The sequence below is a fragment of the Orcinus orca genome, chromosome 17 (genome assembly GCF_937001465.1).
Source record: "Orcinus orca chromosome 17, mOrcOrc1.1, whole genome shotgun sequence".
Lineage (NCBI taxonomy): Eukaryota > Metazoa > Chordata > Mammalia > Artiodactyla > Delphinidae > Orcinus > Orcinus orca.
The window spans coordinates 74150898-74171119 of NC_064575.1; the positions used below are offsets into that span (position 1 = coordinate 74150898).

The 20222-nt window shown below is 40.9% G+C and overlaps 1 protein-coding gene and 1 long non-coding RNA gene across 8 annotated transcripts in view; one reads left to right on the forward strand and one right to left on the reverse strand.

The window, feature by feature from the left end:
* The window catches only part of LOC125961637 (uncharacterized), a 35421-nt gene extending 28211 nt beyond the window's left edge, over nt 1-7210 (forward strand). For 3 of the 7 annotated variants that reach the window (XR_007472613.1, XR_007472612.1, XR_007472608.1), the window contains one exon: nt 5715-7210. This is a non-coding gene — a long non-coding RNA (uncharacterized LOC125961637). Of the gene's footprint in view, nt 1-5523 lie in introns of all 7 variants that reach the window. The other 4 variants (XR_007472610.1, XR_007472611.1, XR_007472609.1 and 1 more) reach the window with 2 other exon arrangements.
* A 10058-nt stretch (nt 7211-17268) lies between these two features.
* Nucleotides 17269-17510, reverse strand: LOC117199658 (thymosin beta-10-like). Its single transcript, XM_033419811.2, has one exon. It carries the CDS (start codon nt 17483-17485, stop codon nt 17357-17359), a length of 129 nt encoding a protein of 42 aa, XP_033275702.1. The 5' UTR covers nt 17486-17510; the 3' UTR covers nt 17269-17356.
* Nucleotides 17511-20222: the final 2712 nt, after the last annotated feature.

Consider the following 20222-nt stretch of genomic DNA (forward strand, 5'->3'; position numbering starts at 1 on the left):
GTTTAATGAAAGTTAGCTAAGATTATTAGTATTTCTCTTTTCTAGGTCAAAAGTGAAATAGTTGTCAATGATTGAGGGCTGAGCACATGAAGTAGGACCTGTCTGGAGTAATAGAGGGTTATACACATGGTCCCCACCCAAGCCCACGTAATAAGTCTGTGCTTCCTTTGGTATAAAAGGAAAGTTAAGTTTTTTGTTTGTTTGTTTGTTTGTTTGCTTTGCGGTACGAGGGCCTCTCACTGTTGTGGCCTCTCCTGTCACGGAGCACAGGCTCCGGACGCGCAGGCTCAGCGGCCATGGCTCATGGGCCCAGCCGCTCCGCGGCATGTGGGACCTTCCCAGACCGGGGCCCGAACCTGTGTCCCCTGCATCGGCAGACAGACTCCCAACCACTGCGCCACCAGGGAAGCCCGAAAGTTAAGTTTTGTTTCTCCTCTCTGAGGAATGCTCAAATACTTCTTGCACCCTGTTCCACTTTCTGCACTCCTATCATCTTGTCTTCGCCATTTCTGGTAGTATATGGCCATGCTATTATGAAGAAAATGTGATTTAAGCTACTAGTCACTAAAGTAGTGGTTCTTGAAAGAGTAAGCGTTCTTTGGGTTATTGGAGGGGTGGGAAATGGGGCCTCGACTTGCCAAGATGCTCCCTGTCAGGGGGTGCCCTCTCTGCAGGTAGCATCTGAGATTTAATACCAGCAAATACTTGCGAAGAATTTTGGATTCCAGACACTGTTTTACTACGCGTCCTACATGCATCTTCATGAACCCTCACAGTCGCCCTTTGAGGCATTGTTACCCTCACTTTACAGATGAAGAAACTGAGGCACCAAAAGTTTCAACTTTTTAACCTAAGTTCTCAAAGGTCCAAGTAGCAGAGCCAGAAATTGAATCCAGTCTGACTGCAGAGTCTCTGTTTTTCTCTACACTGGCTGTGTTGAAATTCCTGCCTCATAGTACGTGTTCAGGAAGTACTTATTGAATTAACTGGAGTAAATGCACAGAGCTATAGAAAGTTTAGAATGTTTTAACTCCATGGACTATACACCCTTGTTTGAAGGAAAGGCTGATGTAATGAATTTATGTCCATGAGGCACAGGAAAAAGCCAGATTTAGCACTTTAAAGTCATTCTGTTCTTATATATAAAATTATTTATGTAGGATCCATTTTGGCATGCAGATCATTACCTAACATGGTATAAATACACACACTCACACACAAACTACACACACCATGTCTTTCCCAGGTGGGGACAAGCTGGGGTAACTTAGAGAGCGAGATTCCGACTCATCGACTCATCGCTCTGGAAATTCCAAGAGCTCACATTTAGAATGTTGCCTTTGGTGGGAAGCAGCTCATAGCCGCATAGAGGAGTGAGATACATGTTATCATGGCCGTTGGGCTTGACTGTAGTTTAACCTCAAGGTCACTGGGAGGCCAGAGCGGAACAAAGGAAAGAATGTTGGCCCCTGAGTCAGCTGAGCCTCCAGGCACACTGGCCTCCCTCTGCTGGCCTGCCCATCGGCGCCGTGGCAGTCTGTACCAGCCTTTAGCAACGCAGCCACGTTCTTCCCACAGGAAGAGAACCCACCCCCTCCTGGGCAGGAAAGCAGGGCCCCTCCCTGCCGGGCCCTCGTTCCTTCTTGCCCTCACAGCCCATCTCCCCACTCATACAAAAGACTTTTTCAGAAACTGGTTACCTAGACTTGAACTTTTCAACAAGGCTTTTTGTTTCGTTTTGTTTTTTCTTTAAGCTCCACAGCTAAAATACCAGATCCTGCTGTTGCTAAGATTAAGGATTTTCTTCCCGTTTTCTCCCTCAGCTCAGTTTCCGTTGACTGGGAAGGACCAAGAGATGGATTACTGTTCCCTTGCCAAAGGCAGAGAGGGTGCTTGAGCTCCTGGGGCTTACACAGGGATTTGACGTTACTCGGACTTGTGCTAATCATTCTTAGTTATTCCTCACGCTCTCCTAAAAGTGACACGCAATTGTGTCAGTAACTAAGCCCTCCCGAACAAAACCACTCAGCCCTAAGTGTACACAGGAGAACCAGGAATTGGAGTAAAAGGTCATTTAACATGAATATTTATATATTGTACATAGTGTGTTCCATGATTCATTCAGCTTATTTTCATTTTATGCATTTTCTTCCCACTTGCAGTCTTTATTTATTACAAAGTTGAGGCTGTTAGCAAAATAACACTTAGGGGTGGGTTTTCTTTTTCCCTTAAAAATTTTTTTTTTCCTGCTTTCTACTTTATCTCTGGGAAGGTGTGCCAGTATAGCAACAAAACTGGTCACTGCTGCCAAACCCCAAGAGACTGATGGCATATTGTTCTGAGCTGAGCATCTTTGCCAGGCTTTTACCACTGAGGGCTGAGCACGGTGGCTGTGTGAGCCCTGTGGTTACTGAGCTGCAGCAGCTCACGTCAGTCACCATCTAGGGACAGGAATCACCCATTCCTCTGACTTTTGATGTGGAATTGCAGGTACCAAGATGGCTTGAGGGTTCACTGGGTGCCTGTAGTCTGGAGCTGGAAAGACTTGGGTTTATGGACCAGCACTGCCACTCACTTGCTCTGTGAAACTGGGCAAATCACTTTAACATTCTGAGCCTCCGTTTCCTCTTCTACAAAATGAGCATAATAACAGAACCTTCTTGGTAAAGGTAGGCACATGTTAAAATGTATAAAATGTGTGTACACACTGGGCTTGACATATGACAAGTTCCAAACAAATGTTAGCTCTAATTACACACACATGATCCTAACAGTAGCCCAGGAGGTGATGAGGAAATGCAAACCCTAGGGGATTAACTCCCTTTCCTAACACAGGCATCTAAAGCATTTTGTTATCCAGTCCATGTTTGTTTCCTTCCGAAGCTTGTGATCTATTCATGATGGAACACACCTCAACACCCCTTCCCTCTTTTTATCAGAGGTATTTGAAGTCTGGAAAATTTGGCCTTTTGGGGCCTTGACCTGGATACGAATGATAAGAACAAGTAAAAAACATTCAGGTTTTCCTCCTGCCAGTGCCTGTGTTGAGTTAGAAATGTCATCCTAATGTTTTGATTCAGGGCTGAGTTCCATCCTTGTGGGAGCTACAATTCCCAGCACTCCTAAACTTCGTGGCTGCCATCATGGTCTTGACAAATGGTTTACCAAGAGGTGCATCCCCCAGTTCCAGGGGAATATCCTGTCCAGTTCTGAATGTCATTTTCCAAGAAAAACAGACACACACTTGGGCATGCCAGGAGGAAGGCCACCAGGATGGTGAGGGTTGTGAGAATATACTAAGAGCAACACTTGCTAGATCTCAGATGAAGAGGCCTGATGCATGGGAAACAGATTACCTTTACCTTTGAGGCTTCGGATGGAAGGTCTTGGGCAACAGGTAGGAGTTACTGGGAGATAGATTTGGGTTCAACTTTGGGTTCAAGCCTGAAAACAGTTCAGCAATAGAATTATCTGTGATGAAGAGCTGAGTTTCTCATCCCTTAGAAGGGATGTGCCCAGTGGACTTAGAAGCAATTTTTAACAATGTTATTCTAAGGATTTATGCATAGACAAGAAGATAGCTAAGGTCCCTTCCAGCCCAAAGATTCCATCATTGTGAAGTAACTGTCTGCAGATTTGCAAAAGGCTTTCCTACATCTATTTTCTTTCATTCATATGCAGTTGATCAGTTGACCAACAAATAGCTTTGTGCTTCCTACTGTATGACACTAGGTACCAAGTATGCATCAGAAAACATCTTGCTCTCAAGTACCTTATAGTCTTGTGGGGTAAATGGACAAGAAAACAGACATTTGTAACGGAGTGTGGTAAGGGTTATAAGAGGAAGCACAGGGAGCTGGAGATGAGAGAAGGCTTCCTGTTGGAAAGGACCACCAGGATGGGACCTGCAGGAGCTGGCTAGGTGAGTAGTGGGAAGACAGAGCAGGAAAGGCATTAGCATGAGCAAAAGCCTAAAAAACAAGGCAGGATGAGGGAGTTGTGAACAGTTCCGTTTGCCTGGAACAGAGTCCATAGAGATGAAAGTAGGGACAAAAAGAGATGAGACTCGAGAAAGAGGTGGTAGATGGTAAAAATGGCCACAGATTCTTTTCCTCCTATTAACAGGGGAAGTCTATTTTCGCATCTCTGAGTTGACTGTGGGACTTGCTTTGGCCCATGAAAAATGAACAAATGTGACACAAGAAGAGGCTTGAAAAATGTTTGTACATGGAAGCTTTTTGCTACTCTTGGAAATTTACAATGACTTTTTTTTTTTTTTTTTTTTTTTGCGGTATGTGGGCCTCTCACTGTTGTGGCCTTTCCTATTGTGGAGCACAGGCTCCGGACGCACAGGTTCAGTGGCCATGGCTCACAGACCCAGCCGCTCCGCGGCATGTGGGATCTTCCCGGACTGGGACACGAACCCGTGTCCCCTGCATTGGCAGGCAGACTCTCAACCACTGTGCCACCAGGGAAGCCCAACAATGACATTCTAATAAGTCCAGGGTATCCTCATGGATGATGAGAGATGCTTGCCACAGTTTCTTGGTCACCCCAGTCTACAGCCAGCTATCTTCAGAAACAGAGTCACACAGCTGACCTGCAGTTGCCCATGGATGGATAAGTGAGCCCTGCTGATACTGGCTCAAAGCACCACAGAATCACGAGCTAAATAAATGGCTTTTGTTTTCATCCATTAAGTTATTATTATTATTAGGTAAAAGCTAATTGATGTGTCAGTCAGAGAGATTTATAAATCATGTTAAGGAATTTAGATATGAATCAGAGAATGCCAAGGGTTCTTCAAAGAGTTTAACCCATGAAAGTGGTCGTATCAGATTCGTGTTTCAGAAAAATCACTGTTGGACCCAGCCAATGAGATCATGTGTAGTTAAGCATCTTGCAAATTGTGAAGCAGGGTGCAAATACAGTTGATGAGTAAAAATAGTAAGGATGCACGAGACACAATTTCAAGGCAAACCCTTCAAATCAAACCCTCTGAAAACATCTAGCAATGGCGCATCTGGCTACAAATTATCTCCCAAGCAAGTAGCTTGCTGCTGGTAGCCAGCCCTGGGCCTAGAAGAAGAGCTGGACAAAGCAAGGTGGCACGGGGGAAGGGCAGAATGTGCTAAGACCATAGGAAACTCACTTTTCTCAAAGATGACCTGGATCAGCAGTTCTTCAGGCTAATTTGGTCCCTGGATCAAAGACCTGGGTCAAGGGGCCTCAGGAAAACCTTTCAGGAGATTATCATAAGGAGATAATCAGAGAATCGCACAAAGATTGGTGAGTTTTCTTTGTAGCATTACTTCTAATGTCAAAAGTTTAACACTATAAATGTCTAACAAGAGGAAAATAATGATGTTATTATAAAACTATGTGGTTGAAAACTATGCAAATGTTAAAATAAAATTTTCAAAAATTATGGCACAGAAGTTCACAATATAAAAAAACATGTATAAAGAATGCAACAGACAGTTTTTCACTAATATTCATTCTAGCCTTTTACCTTAATAATAGAACTCCTGATTTTTAACCGGACACATGGCCACCCAGCTAGAAACCGTTTCTCAGCATCCCTGGATTCTGAGTGTGACCATGTAGCTGATTCTGGACGATGGAATGTGACCAGGAGTGATGCATGCCATTTCCATATTGTCCCCTAAGTATTTTTGGACTAGAGTTCCTTTTGCCTATTCCCTTTCCTAAAGGATCAGTTGCAGATGTGACAATGGGAGCTAGAAAATATACCTGAGACCCAGAGCCTGTCTAGGGAGTAACCTGTCTGCTGTGTTGATGAAACTCCTGCCCAGTGTGAATGCCTGACCAAAGCTCAAGTGACTCACGAGCTGCTGTATGTTTGAGGGACACTCATCTGAAGGTCACTGATCAGGTGCACAGGTGGGCAACTTGGAAAAGTCACACACTCAGCCAGAGGCAGAGTCCTGCCAAGCCAAATCTTCATCTTTGCAGCCTGGCACCTTATCTCTTAGATTAACTGTAGTGTTGTGAGGACTGCAAGGGACGTGAGGAGCTAAGGGAAGAAGGACTGTCACGGGGGTGCAGGTGGGTGTATATAAAGTGTGAATCACCTTGGGGTATTCATTTTGGGTCATTTCTCCATTGGCCTATTTCTACTGACTCTGGGCCCTACTCCCTTTCCGCTATGGGTTGAACTGTGCCCCTACCCCACCACATTCTCCTGCAGAGATCCTAACCCCCCAATACCTCAGGATGTGACCTTACATCTTTTTTTTTTTTTTTGCAGATGTAATCCAGATGTAATCCAGTTAAGATGAGGTCATTAGGGTGGGCTCCACTCCAATATGACCGGTGTCCTTATTAGAAGGCACATAGACACATACAGAGAAAATGGCCATGTGACAATGAAGGCAGGGGTTGAAGTGCTACAGCTGGCAGTCAGGAATCACTCAAGATTGCCAGAAAACCACCAGAAGCCAGCAAGAGTCAAGGAATGATCCCCCTACACAAGACTTCAGAGAGAGCACGGCTCTCCTGACATCCTGATTTCAGACTCTAGACTCCAGAACTATAAGATAATATATTTCTGTGGTTTTAAGTTACCCAGTTTACGGTATTTTGTCATGGCAGCTCTAGGAAGCAAATATACTCTTTTTGGCCAGCCCGACTCTCAGAAATGGTCAAAACTGGCAGAGCTGTCCAAACAGCAGGGCACCTATAGGATTCTAATCCCTTACACAGAGTTCTGGGAGGGAGCAGCTGGGCAGGCTGGGGCCCTGATTTACAGGGTTTCCTTTAGATTAAAACCAGAATGCACCAGACATGAAAAAGTGCAAGCCTTATTACTTAACACTGACTCCTACCAGCGTTATGAGGGAAAGAAACAGATCAGGGGTATCTGGAAGATCTTCCTGGGAGGCTGAGCCCCAGACCATGTGTCATATTCTCCTAGTTTCCTTTTTTGGTATGATTCTTTTTCTGGGACAAAACTCTGCCCAAATTTTACTCAGACCTCCTAAGAAGGTGAAGGTAACTAGACACATGTGAGTATCATGCACTTTTCTCATTTAAATATCATTACAATAAGGTGGGGATCCTATTGCCAGGGCAACTAGTAACAGAAAATGAGCAGTGTAGTTTTGATAGAGACTCTTACTCCACTTGGACTGATTCCTACTGTGTCCCTGGCTACCCTCTCATTTGCTAGTAAAAGAATATAACCGTTTTTGGGTATTTTTTTTTGAATTTTATTTATTTATATTATTTTTCTCACCTTGTTTTGCTTTCCTCTTTGCCAAAGTTCTCATTCCTTACCCTCAAGTTCAACCTGACCTGCAGACTTGCTACTGACGTTGCTAATTTAGCTCCTTCCATTCTTCCCACAGAACTTGATGATGTTTCCCCTTCTCCTGTTCAGGAGCCTCTCCCTCTGATCAACACTTCACTCACCAGTTTCCATGACTGTGTCCCCAGGGCCTGACATGTAGTCATATGACCTACATAACCTATCCTGAGTATAAAGCCCAGCAGGGCTGTGGACCAGCTCCCATGACCATGTGATAAATTCTTCAATAATTCCAGGCAGCAGGTTCCTCATCTGTAAAATGAGATGTTCTACTTTATGAGAATTAAATAGGATAATGTATGTGAAGTCTGATGCCTATAGGCTTTGCATTAGTTATCTAATGCTGTGTAACTTAGTGGCTTAGAGCAGCAATAATTATGTACTAACCTTTACGGTTTCTGTGACTTCAGAATTCAGGAGCAGCTTGGCTGGGCTGTTCTGGCGTGGGGTTTCTCATGAGGCTGCAATAAGATGTTGGCTGGACCTCTGAAGGTTTGGCCGTGGCTGGAGAATTCACCTTGGAGGTGGCCATCACAGGGGTCTGCTTACCCAGCTGCTGGCTGTTGATGGGACGCCTCAGTCCCTCTCCAGGAGGGCCTCTGCTCAGGGCTGCTCGAAAAGCCTCATGGCATGTGGCTGTCTTCCCCTGGTTAGAACAGTAGGGGTGCAGACCGGGGGGAGGGCACAGGGTGTATATATATATATATATATATATATATATATATATATATATATATATTTTTTTTTACGGTACGCGGGCCTCTCACTGCTGTGGCCTCTCCCGTTGCGGAGCACAGGCTCCGGATGCGCAGGCTCAGCGGCCATGGCTCACGGGCCCAGCCGCTCCGCGGCATGTGGGATCTTCCCGGACCGGGGCACAAACCCGTGTCCCCTGCATCGGCAGGCGGACTCTCAACCACTGCGCCACCAGGAAAGCACGAATGTCAACTTTTATCGTAATTTTAATTACATATATATTTTTCTTTTAACTAAAAATATTTTTATTTATACAAACGATGATAACGTGCTACTTGCTCATCCTTGCAAGTAGATCTCCACCCCTGCTCGCCAGAATCTCAAGTTTATAGAAAGGCTTTAATGGGGTCCAGTCACCTACACCATCCAAAGGGTCTCAGTGGCACCCCACTCTCTCAAAGCTGCGTCCTTGAAAACGGCTCCCACTGTGGGAAGGAACTGTGGGCGGGCACTCCAAAGCCAGGGGAGGGTGAGGAGCCTCACTTTCTGGTCCACCTCCGGGTCAACCTGAGGTCATGACCTCTGGATGATCCCGCCTCAAGGTACCGCGAGAAGCTGACGGTCTGCGGGATCGACTCCATTTTCCCAGGGATTTGCTGTGTCTTCCGGGCTCCGGCCGTTGGCCGTTCCCGCGGCGACGTCGACTTAGACAGCAACCCCTGTCACAAAATGCACGTTTCTGTCAGATTCTCCGCTCGAGCCCTCAAGGACCTGCCAGACTGTGGGCTGGACCACGACCCCCAGACCGCGTCCTAAGAACTTTCTCGCCCGAATGATTAGCTGCTTCTTCCCAAGCGTCTGCTCACACCTTGAAACAGCCGCTGCGGAAGGCGCCTCCCCTAAGATCCCCGGGACAGGTAGGCCCTCCGTGTGCTTCCCGCGCTTCTGCTCGTGGCCAGGCCCTGTCGTCCTCACCCACGTGGCACATAAGATGTATATTATGTACAGTGTGTGTGCATATATATGTGTGTGTATATGTATATATGCATATATATGTTTACATAGATGTGGAAAACAGTATTATTTCTAGGATTTACCATAACTCCTCACGTTTGTGTTCTCCCAAAATACATATGTTGAGGTCCTAACTACACCTAATATATATACATATTACGCATGTATATGTGTATATGTATATATATATTTATGTATCTGAGGTAAAAAAAAAGGGTTATTTCTAGAATTTACCATAACTACTGTTGCTGGTGGCCCCCCCAAATTCATATGTTGAACTCCTAACTGCACATAATATATGTATTATGTGTCTATGTGTATATATATGTTTATATATCTGAGATAAAAAACATTATCTCTAGAATTTACCATAACTGCTGAAGTTTATGTTTCCCCCAAATTCATGTTGAAATCCTACCCGTGGAGATGATGGTATTAGGAGCTGGGCCTTTGGGAAGTGATTAGGTCATGATGGCAGGGCTCTCACGAATGGATTAGTGGCCTTATAAGGAGACTCCAGAGAGCTCCCTCACCCCTTCCGCCAGGTGAAAACACAGTGAGTGTCCTGCATGCACCAGGAAGCAGGCTCTCAGCAGACACTGAATCTACTGGAGCCTTGATCTCGGACTTCCCAGCCTCTAGAGCTGTGAGAAATACATTTCTGTTGTTTAGAAGCCACCCAGCCTGTGGTGTTCTGTGATAGCAGCCTGAACTGGCTAAAACAGGTGGGGGAGAGTAGTCAAGCTATCATAAAATGTGCTGACTGAAAGGATCAGTCTCTTTCTTTCTGCAACATTCTCCTCAGGCGCTTTCAGGTAAATGAGCCACTAATTGAAAGCTCAAACTCCCTTCAGGTCTGATGTATTCCCTCTGAGGAAGTCTCTCCTTTCCTCCTGGAGGACCCACACCCGCTCACTTTGTTTGGTTAGCTCTTCTGGCACCACTCTCTCTGCGTACCTTCATCTTAGTCTTCACTTGGCCCTCATCTTGCTTCTCTGCCTTCTGAATTGAAGTTATCCTTCATTGTCAAGGAATGATGGAAACTCGAAATATGTTTTTCCCTAAAACTAGTGTGATTAGTTGTGTTTAGATTTTCTAGGCTAGTTGACAAAGGCTCATTTTTCCAACAATGTAACTGATAACTGGCAATACAAATTTTGGAAAAGTAATAATGTTACCAAATGAATAGCTAAATAAAACAGAAGAGTATACTTTTCATTGATTGATTTCATTTCTTAAATTACCGTAGAGGAAAATTGACTGTCAGGTATATAGTTCTTTGAATTTTAACATGTATGATTTATGTAACCCCCTCTATAATCAGGATACAGGACAGTTGCAGTGCTCCCCCAAACTACCTTGTGATATTCCTTTAAAATAACAGCCCTGACCCTAACCCTGACAACCACTGATCTGTTTTATTCTTTATCACTGTAATTCCGTCACTTCAAGACGGTTACATAAATGGAATCTTTGGGGACTGGTTTTTTCCACCCAGCATAATTCTGTTGAGATCTATCCATATTGTTGCCTGTATCAATAGTTTGTTTCTTTTTAATGTTATGTAGTATTTCATCGTGTGAATATACTAAAGTTTGTTTATCCAGTTTACGGTTGAAGAACATTTGGGTTTCCAGTTTTTGGTAATTGAGAATAAACATTCATATACAGATTTTTCTGTGAATACAAGATTTTATTTCTCAAGGGGAAATGTCCAGGAGTAGAACTACTGAGTCATACAATATATATATGCTTAATTTTATAAGAAACTGCCAAACTGTCTTCCGGTGTGGCTGTGCCATTTTCCATTCCTACCAGCAATGTTCAAGAGTTTCAGTTGCTCCACATACTCACAAGTGCTTATTATTAATTAAAATTAAAAAAAATTATTTTAGCCATTCTAATAGGTATGTAGTGTGGCATCTTATACTTTAAATTTGCATTTCTCTACTGCCTCATTATGTTGAACATCTTCTCATATGCATATTTGCCACAACTGTATCTTCTTTAAGGAAGTATCTGTTCTTTTGTCTATTTTTTTAAAAAATGGGGTTTTTAAAATTAACATTGAGTTTAGAGAGTTCTTTATATCTATATCTACATAGCTCTTGTCAGGTATCTAATTTGAAAATACTTTTTTCTAGTTTGTAACTTGTTTCTTCAATCATTTAATAATGTCTTTTGCAGAGCAAAGTTTTTAATTTTAATGAAGTTCACCTTATAATTTTTTTATGAGTCATGCTTTTGGTATCATTTCCAAGAACTCCAGTTCTTCTATCTTCTGTGGTTTCTGTTAAGAAATCTGTCATTTGAATTTCTCCTATAGGTAAGGCATCATTTCTTGGCTATAGGTAAGGCATCTCCTATAGGTAAGGCATCATTTCTCCTATAGGTAAGGCAGCCATTCTGTGGCTGCATTAAAGATATTTTTCTTTATTAGTTTGCAAAAGTTTAATTATGATGTGCCTGTGTATGGATTTCTTTGAGTTTCTCCTATAAGAGTTTTGCTTAGCTTATTGAATCTGTAGGTTTAAGTCGTTATTATTAAGTCTTTAGCCATTATTTCCTCAATTTTTTTTTTTTTTTTAAGCACCATCTTGCTTCTCTTCTTTTTTGGGACTCAAGTGACCTTAATTTTAGGACTTTTTTTTTTTTTCTCACAGGTCCCTGTGACTGTTAATTTTTGTTCAGTCTCTTTTCCTTTTGTTGTTTAGATTGGATGAGTTTTATTGATCTATTTTTAGATTCACTGTTTTCCCTGTCATCTCAGAGTCCATTTAGTGAGTTTATTTATATATATATATATTTTTGGTTATTGTACTTTATATTTCTAAAATTTCCACTCAATTTTTTTATTTCTTTGCTGAGATTTTCTACTTTTCCAGTTGTTTCAAGAATACTTGCTATTGCTTATTGTGGCATTTTAAAAACAGCTGTTTTAAAGTCTTTGCCAGAAAATTATAATATCAGTGTGTATTACTTTGCTTAGTTTGCCCTAACAAAATACCGTAGACTGGGTGGTTTAAACAACAGAAATTTATTTTCTCACAGTTCTGGAGGCTGGAAGTCCAAGATTAAGGTGCTAGCAGGTTTGATGTCTCCCAAGGCCCCTCTCCTTGGCTTGCAGACAGACAGCTGTTTTCCTACTGTGTCTCATGTGGTCTTTCTCTGTACAGAGGCATCCATGGTTTCTCTCTGTATGTCTAAGTTTCCTCTTCTTATAAGGACAGCGATTAGATTGAACTAGAGCCAACCCTAATTGCCTTATTTTAACTTATTCTCCTTTTTAAAGGCTCTGTCTCCAAATATAGTCACATCCTGAGGTACTGGTGGTTAGGGCTTCAACTATGAATTTTGCGGGAACACAATTGAGATCATAACCCTGTGTCATCTTGAGGTTGCTGTCTGTTGATTGTCATTGAGGATTTCCTGGTTCTTCATATGCTGAGTAATCTTGAATTGTATCCTGCACATTTCATATGTTACATTGGGAGACCCTTGACCTCATTTAAATCCTATTTGAAAACATAGATATTCTTGTTTTACTAGGCAATTGACCTGGTTAGGTTCAGGCTCTAAGTTCCAATCTGCCTTCTGCGGGCTATAGTTCCAACGTCAGTTCAGATTTTAAAGACTTTGCAGTTCCAATTAGATCTGTCACATGTGTGCCACCCAGGGGTCAGCCTGTGATGTACGCAGTTGCCTTTCTGGATGTTTGGTTCTTAAATTCTTTGAAATGCTGATTAAGATCACATCCAGGCATGGACAGTTAGGGGTGACATCTAGGAGTTCATGAGTAACTTTATGGGGTCACTTTCTTGGTCTCCTTCCTTTGCAATCTACAGATACTTGTTCCCTGGGTGTCCCCCTTTTGCTTCGTTAGCTAGAAAGCTAAGGCTTTCATAAATCCTGCCCTGCTGCACATATTTGTGACTATGTACATACACATCCAGGGCCAACTGCTTGGAGGACAGAGAGAGAGTAAAAATCAAGCGGGAGTCACCCCACCTTCTTGGAATTACAGCTCTACTGATTAGAGGAGAAGGACCCCCAACACTCTACCCACTCAGTGGTCTCCCAAAGGTGCTGCTGCTACCACAACCATTGCATTGCTCGGGGTCTGAAGTGTGAGAAGACAGAAAAGAAAAAAGAAAGATGAGGAAAATTTACACACTCTCTTATTTCAGTGTTAGAGTTCTCTTTTCACTGCTTGAGGCAGATCTAAGGGCTTCTTCTGGAGCTCTCTGTGCTGATACTAATTTCTGGGTTTCAGGCTGCACTGTGCTCAGGCTGGGAGATACCAGAGGAAAAAAGAATGAAAAAATTGCCACTTGGTAATTTTTGGTTTGGTGGTACTTCAGATGGTGGTCTGCTTTTCCAATCTTCCCATTACTGTTTACATCTCAGGGTTCTCAAGTAGCTGTTTCACACATTTTGTCCAGGTTTTACAGCTGCATTTAGTGGGAGAGGCAGAGTGGATTGTGCTTACTCCATCTTACCAGGAACCGGAAACTCCTGAAACAGAATGATATCAAAATTGAATAGGAAAAAGATGGAAACATGTTTTTTGAATGCTAATGTTTAAGGCAAACAGATAACAATTAGGAGAAGATGAAGATGTGGGTAGAAGTTTAAGTGAAAAATATTAATTCTGAAAGAGCCATCTAAGAATCTATAAAAGCTTTTGAAATTGAGAATACTGGTACTTGTTGTTTAATTTTAGATGAAAATGGATAGTTTCTGTCTCTGGCATATGACTAGTAACTATGTTTATGCTTATAAGGAATGATTAATGTTTCAATTCACAGAAAAAAAAGAAGAGTGGGGAAGAGGAACATTCATGGGGGAATATGTGAAACAAGAGAGAAATGGAGTTTAAAAGTGTGTGTGTGTATTAATATGTTTGAGTTTGATAATAAGGATAGTGAAGGACAGAAAGAGGAAAGCTGTTAGTGCTTGCGTCTCCTTAATGGGAAGGATAGAGGTCTGAGAAAAAGCATGAATCATATTATTCTTTTGTAACCACGTGGTGGCACTGTTGGCATGAGACAGCTTAGTGCTGTCATTTGCAAAATAGGGTGTGTACATTCTAGGGATGTGCAAGACTATCCCTTGAGGTGGCTGAAGAAAATATTAGAACTTCAATCTCTATTTAGATTTTATTTTGAGAAAATGGAAATGAACTAAGCTTTACTAGTATTTAATATGATTGATACTGACTCCATCACTTAATCAGTAAGGCAGATAATTCTGTGTCACATGGTCTGCAAGAGGAATGAGAGCTCTATAACTCAGAGTTGGTGGTGGCTACGTCATCTGAACATACAGTGACATATTACAGCGTATATATTCTTGGTGAAATGGATTTACGCACTACATTACTGATTATGGTAAATTAACACTCTTAAAGTGTACAAGTGACTTAAAATATTTCCTGCAAAGAAACTGCTGGTCAAAATGATCCTAATAATTCAAGCCAACAATAACAACAAAAAAATGGAAGGGCAGCATGCCCCCTCCTGGTTTGGATTCTTTTTCAGGTATGTCATGAGCTAAAAACAATGGCTATTGGTGATATGTTATCTAGCAGCATTTTTTTTTTTTGACAAAATATACCCACTTAACCAGGGTTTTTGAAGTGAAAGTGATGTTTTTGACCATAAATGAGAAAATAACGGCTTTTTGAAGAAAGCTCATGCTTTGGAGAAATAATTTGGAAAACATGTTTAAAAATATTTTCATCACTATGTGATTTTTGTTCCTGAGATTGACTGATTTATTTTACCTATAAAACTCTTATATTTCAATGTTAATAAGGCTGTGAAACTGAACTTTCTAATCTGTTTAAAAATCTTCCAAATGAAGACTTTAAGTAGGTTTTAAGACCATTTGTGAAAAATACAAATATTAAATACCTTCCATTAATTTTGTAAAAAAAAAGTAACATTATAGAAGATGGAAATTTATTGATCAGATATCAACACTTATATATGAGTATACTTTTTCCACAAGGACCTGTGTTTCTTTGTGAAGTATATTTTTCAACTAGGCAGTTATTAAAATCAAAAACCAAAATAAATTTAGAAACAGTCCATCAAATCACTGTATCACAAAATGTTATATCCGGACTTTCAAAAACAATGGAACATGTTGAATCATATTTCTCTTGCTAAAATTAGTGATATTAGTAATATTTTTAAGTAAGGCAAAAAAGTTTATGTCATTAATAAGTAAACTAAAATAAAATTTAACTCATATTTCTTATTTTCTTTAAAGTTTATTTTTGTGCATCTTCTTATAGATACAACCCTAATTATATTTAGCACTTCATACATTTTATTGTTTACCAGGTACTGTTACAAATGCTCTGCATATATTAATTATTTTAACTCTCACAACACCTAATATATATACTAGTGTTCCCATTTAAAGAATCAGGAAGCTGAAGCAAAGGTAGGTTAAGAAACTGGCATAGGAACATTAGCTGATATGTGACAAAATCAAGATTTATTAGTACAGTAATGCATATATTTAATTTATACATAAATCACATTTTTAAACCAATAAACAGACGAATAGAAGTATAGGATTAAAATTTAGAGACAATTTGTCTAATGCTAATAGGCATGGTGGTGACATAAGAATGTGCTCACCCATGTCCCCTGCATTGGCAGGCGGATTCTTAACCACTGCACCACCAGGGAAGCCCCCAAGAAGCCAGTCTTGGGCGCTTCAACGTGGAGTGAAAATTTAAAGATTCTTTTGGCAAGCAGTCTGAACTCAAGGTCCTTTTAGATTTTTATCATTGTTTCCCCTGAACTCTTTTTGATATTCTTTAAAAAATTGTGGTAAAATGCACATAACAGGGGTTTCCCTGGTGGCGCAGTGGTTGAGAATCCGCCTGCCAATGCAGGGGACATGGGTTCGAGGCGTGGTCTGGGAAGATCCCACATGCCACAGAGCAGCTAAGCCTGTGCGCCACAACTACTGAGCCCATGTGCCGCAACTATGGAAGCCCACGTGCCTACAGCCTGTGCTCCACAACGAGAGAAGCCACTGCAATGAGAAGCCTGTGCACTGCAACGAAGAGTAGCCCCCGCTCTCCGCAACTAGAGAAAGCCCGCGCGCAGCAATGAACACCCAACACAGCCAAAACTAAATAAATTTATAAAAAATTAAAAATAAAAGAAATACTTAAAAAAATGCACATAACATAAAATTTGCCATCTAAACCATTTTCAAGTGTATAGCTCAATAGTGTTAAGTATATTCACATTGTTGTGCAAGCAATCTCCAGAAATTTTTAATCTTGCAGAACTGAAACTACATAGCCATTAAACAACAACTCTCCATGTCTCCTTCCCCCTAGCTCCTAGAAACCACCATTGTATTTTTTTTTTTTTTTTTTTTTCTTTTTGGCTGTACCTCAGGGCATGTGGGATCTTCCCCGACCAGGCATCGAACCCGCACCCCTGCAGTGGAAGTGCAGAGTCTTAACTGCTGGACTGATAGAGAAGTCCCCATTGTATTTTCTGTTCCTGTGACTTTGACTACCTAGATACTTCTTATAAGTGTAATCAATCACACAGTATTTGTCTTTTTGTAATTGGCTTATTTTACTTAGCATAATGTCTTTTAGGTTTAAACAGATTATATAGCACGTGTCAGAATTTTCTTTTTTATGGCTGAATAATATTCTGTTGTATGTGTACATCACATTTTGTTTATCCATTCATCTGTCAGTGGACACTGGGTTGTTTCCACCCTTGGGCTATTGTGAATAGTACTGCTAGGACAATGAGTGTACAAATATCTCTTCAAGACCATGCTTTCTTTTGAGTGTATCCCCAAATGTAGACTTGGTGGATCATATGGAGGAACCGCCGTACTCTTTTCCACAGTGACTGCACTATTTTACATTCTCACTAATAGTGCACAAGGGTTCTGATTTCTTTACATCCTTGTCAACAGTTGTTCCTTCTTTTTTTTTTCCTTTTTATAGTAGCTACCTTAATGGGTGTGAGGTGGATGTCTCATTGTGGGTTTTTTCTTTTTTCTTCCATGCCACGAGGTGTGTTTTATTTTCATTAATCATACAAATAATTTTCTATCATAGCCCAGGGCAAACCGAGAATTTAGCAGTCCGATTGGAGGGTCCCCTCAGACACCCACGGGCCAGTGGCATTGGCACGGAGTGCCCAGGTTCACAGTGCAGCTTGTTGCTCGTGTCCATCTTGCAGGTGGTTCTTCCTCCACAGCATGACTAAGGTCTCCAAGATGATGGGGGTGGAGAATCCTCCAGGTTCTTAGGAAATTTCACTTCGCTTGCTTCTCCTGCTCAATGGTCTCTTTGGTTGGCAGGGTGTTCTTCTCCTGCGTCTCCATCGTCTTCAGCTTGGCCTTATCGAAGCCGGCAATTTCCGCCATGTCGGGCTTGTCTGCCATTTCTTAAAGCAGTCCAAGAACTGTCACTCCAAGCCCGCGGTCCAGGTGCTCCCACTCGTGTCACTGCAGCAGGAGACTCATTGTGGTTTTGATTTGCATTTCCCTAATGACTAGAGATGTTGTATATCTTTTCATGTGCTTATTGGCCATTCATGTGTCTTCTCTGGAGAAATGTCTATTCAGGTTCTTTACTCATTTTTGAATCAGGTTGTTTTTGTTACTGTTGTTGTTCTTAAATCTTAGGAGTTGTCTGTATATTTTGGGTTTTAACTCATTGTCAGATATATGGTTTGCAAATATTTCCTCCCATTCCATGGGTTGTCTTTTCACTCTGTTGATTGTGTCCTTGATTTAAATTTAAAACACAGACGTTTTAAATTTTGATGTAGTCCAATTTATCTATTTTAACTTTGGTTGGCTGTACCTTTGGTGTCATATCTGATGGGGTTCAGAACATGCTACACTAAAGTATGGCACCTTGGCATATTTAATCTTTTAAGTTGAAGGAGTTTGAGAAAACAGCAGAAGTAGGAAGGTTACTTTGACCCTCCCCTAACCTTTCACCCATGAAGTAGGTCATAAAGTCCTTATGTGGGAAGTGGTCTCCCTGTATGAAGCAAAGGAGCATCCTTATCTCCAAAGACAACGAGATGCCACCAAAAATCCAAATGGACCTTGCTAAGTTACCCCCAGTTTACTATACGCACCTCATACTCCTTGCCCTATTATATTTCTCCATGACTAGACACTCTTCATCAAACCTAGCATAAAAATACTCAGGTTTAACTGTTTGTTCAGATCTTGATTTCCTTATATTAAATAAATGTGTATGCTTTCTCCTGTTACTCTGTCTTGGTCAGTTTAATTTTCAAACCTAGCCAGGGATCCCAAGAAGGTGGAGGAAAAATTTTTTTCCCCTAAATTTGCTAGAAATTACTGCCAAATGCAATGTCATGAAGCTTTTACTCTGTGTTTTCTTCTAAGACTTTTATAGTTTTTGCCCTCACATTTAGATCTTTGATCCATTTTGAGTTAATTTTTGTGTATGGTGTAAGGTAAGGGTACAGCTTTGTTCTTTTGCATGTGGATATCCAGTTTTCCCAAAATCGTTTTGAAAATGCTGTCTTTTTTCCCATTGAATGGTCTTGGTTCCCTCATCAGGAATCAAGTGACTGTGATTGTGAGGGTTTATTTCTGGGCTCTCTAATTCTATTCCATTGGTCTAGCTGTCTGTATTTATACAAATACCACATTGTTTTGATTATAGTATCTTTGTGATAAGCTTGAAAGACGTTTAACTTGTTCTTTTTCAAAATTGTTTTGGCTACTCAAGCTCTCTGTTTTACCATTACAACACAGTTATGAAGAGGGCAAAATGTGCAAAACATATATGAGGATTCATCATTTTTTCCCCAGTAATCTTAATTTTTTGTTATTCAAATAATTTTCTGTGAAGTTTTTGAAGTTGCTATTGTATCATCATCCTTGTAAATTTATCTTCTTCATTTGTTCACTGGAGTAATTCTTCCAGATTCTCTCATATGAGTGGCTTTGCAAGTGTTTTAACTGTGCTTTGACATCATGAAATCCTGCATCTTTTACAAGATGTGCAATTCTATCCTGAAGTAGATTTGCTCTTGTATTTCATGGTGCTAATAGAGGTTTACATATGATAACCAGTGAATGTTGCCTCAATTGTCTCAATGGATTAGGAGATCTTTGTTTTAAGTAGGGAGGGATGTTTAAGTGGAGACTAATTTTTATAAATTGTCAGTTTTGTAGTGAATATTTTTACAGAATTAAACTCTGTGAATTTGGTGATTTTGATGGTAAACACTCAGATAAAGATAAGTTGTCATGGTTGAGGCTGTGGGAATGGATATGTTCTTCAGAGTAAAGTGCTTTGGGAGAGCTGGAAAGAAAATCAAAGTACTCATGAGGCCACTGACTTTTAGAGGGTTGAGGACAAAAATATTTGAAGTTCCTGGGAATGAGTTTTCAAGGAATTATGATAAGAATTGGACTAATTAAAAAAATCAGGTCTTTAATGCATTTTGAGTTTACTTTTGCTTGTGGTGTTAGGGAGTGTTCTAATTTCATTCTTTTACATGTAGCTGTCCAGTTTTTCCAGCATCACTTGTTAAGAGATTGTCTTTTCTCCACTTTATATCCTTGCCTCCTTTGTCATAGATCAATTGACCATAGGTGCATGGGTTTATCTCTGGGCTTTCTATCCTGTTCCATTGAACTATATTTCTGTTTTTCTGCCAGTACCATATTGATTACTGTAGCTTTGTAGTATAGTCTGAAGTCAGGGAGTCTGATTCCTCCAGCTCCGTTTTTTTCCCTCAAGACTGCTTTGGCTATTTGGGGTCTTTTGTGTTTCCATACAAATTTTAAACCATAAAAAGGAATGAAATCCAGTCATTTGTAGAGATGTGGATGTACCTAGAGACTGTCATACAGAGTGAAGTAAGTCATAAAGGGAAAAACAAATATCGTATATTAACACATATATGTGGAATCTGGAAAAATGGTACAGAAGAACCGGTTTGCAAGGCAGAAATAGAGACACAGATGTAGAGAACAAATGTGTGGACACCAAGGGGGGAAAGCAAGAGGGGGTGGTGGTGGTGGGATGAATTGGGAGATGGGGATTGACATATATACACCAATATGTATAAAATGGATAACTAATAAGAACCTACTGTATAAAAAAAATAAAATAAAATAAAAT

What these genes read in the sequence shown, in the direction of transcription:
- LOC117199658 (XM_033419811.2), bottom strand. Translation starts at nt 17,485, where the DNA reads ATGGCAGACAAGCCCGACATGGCGGAAATTGCCGGCTTCGATAAGGCC.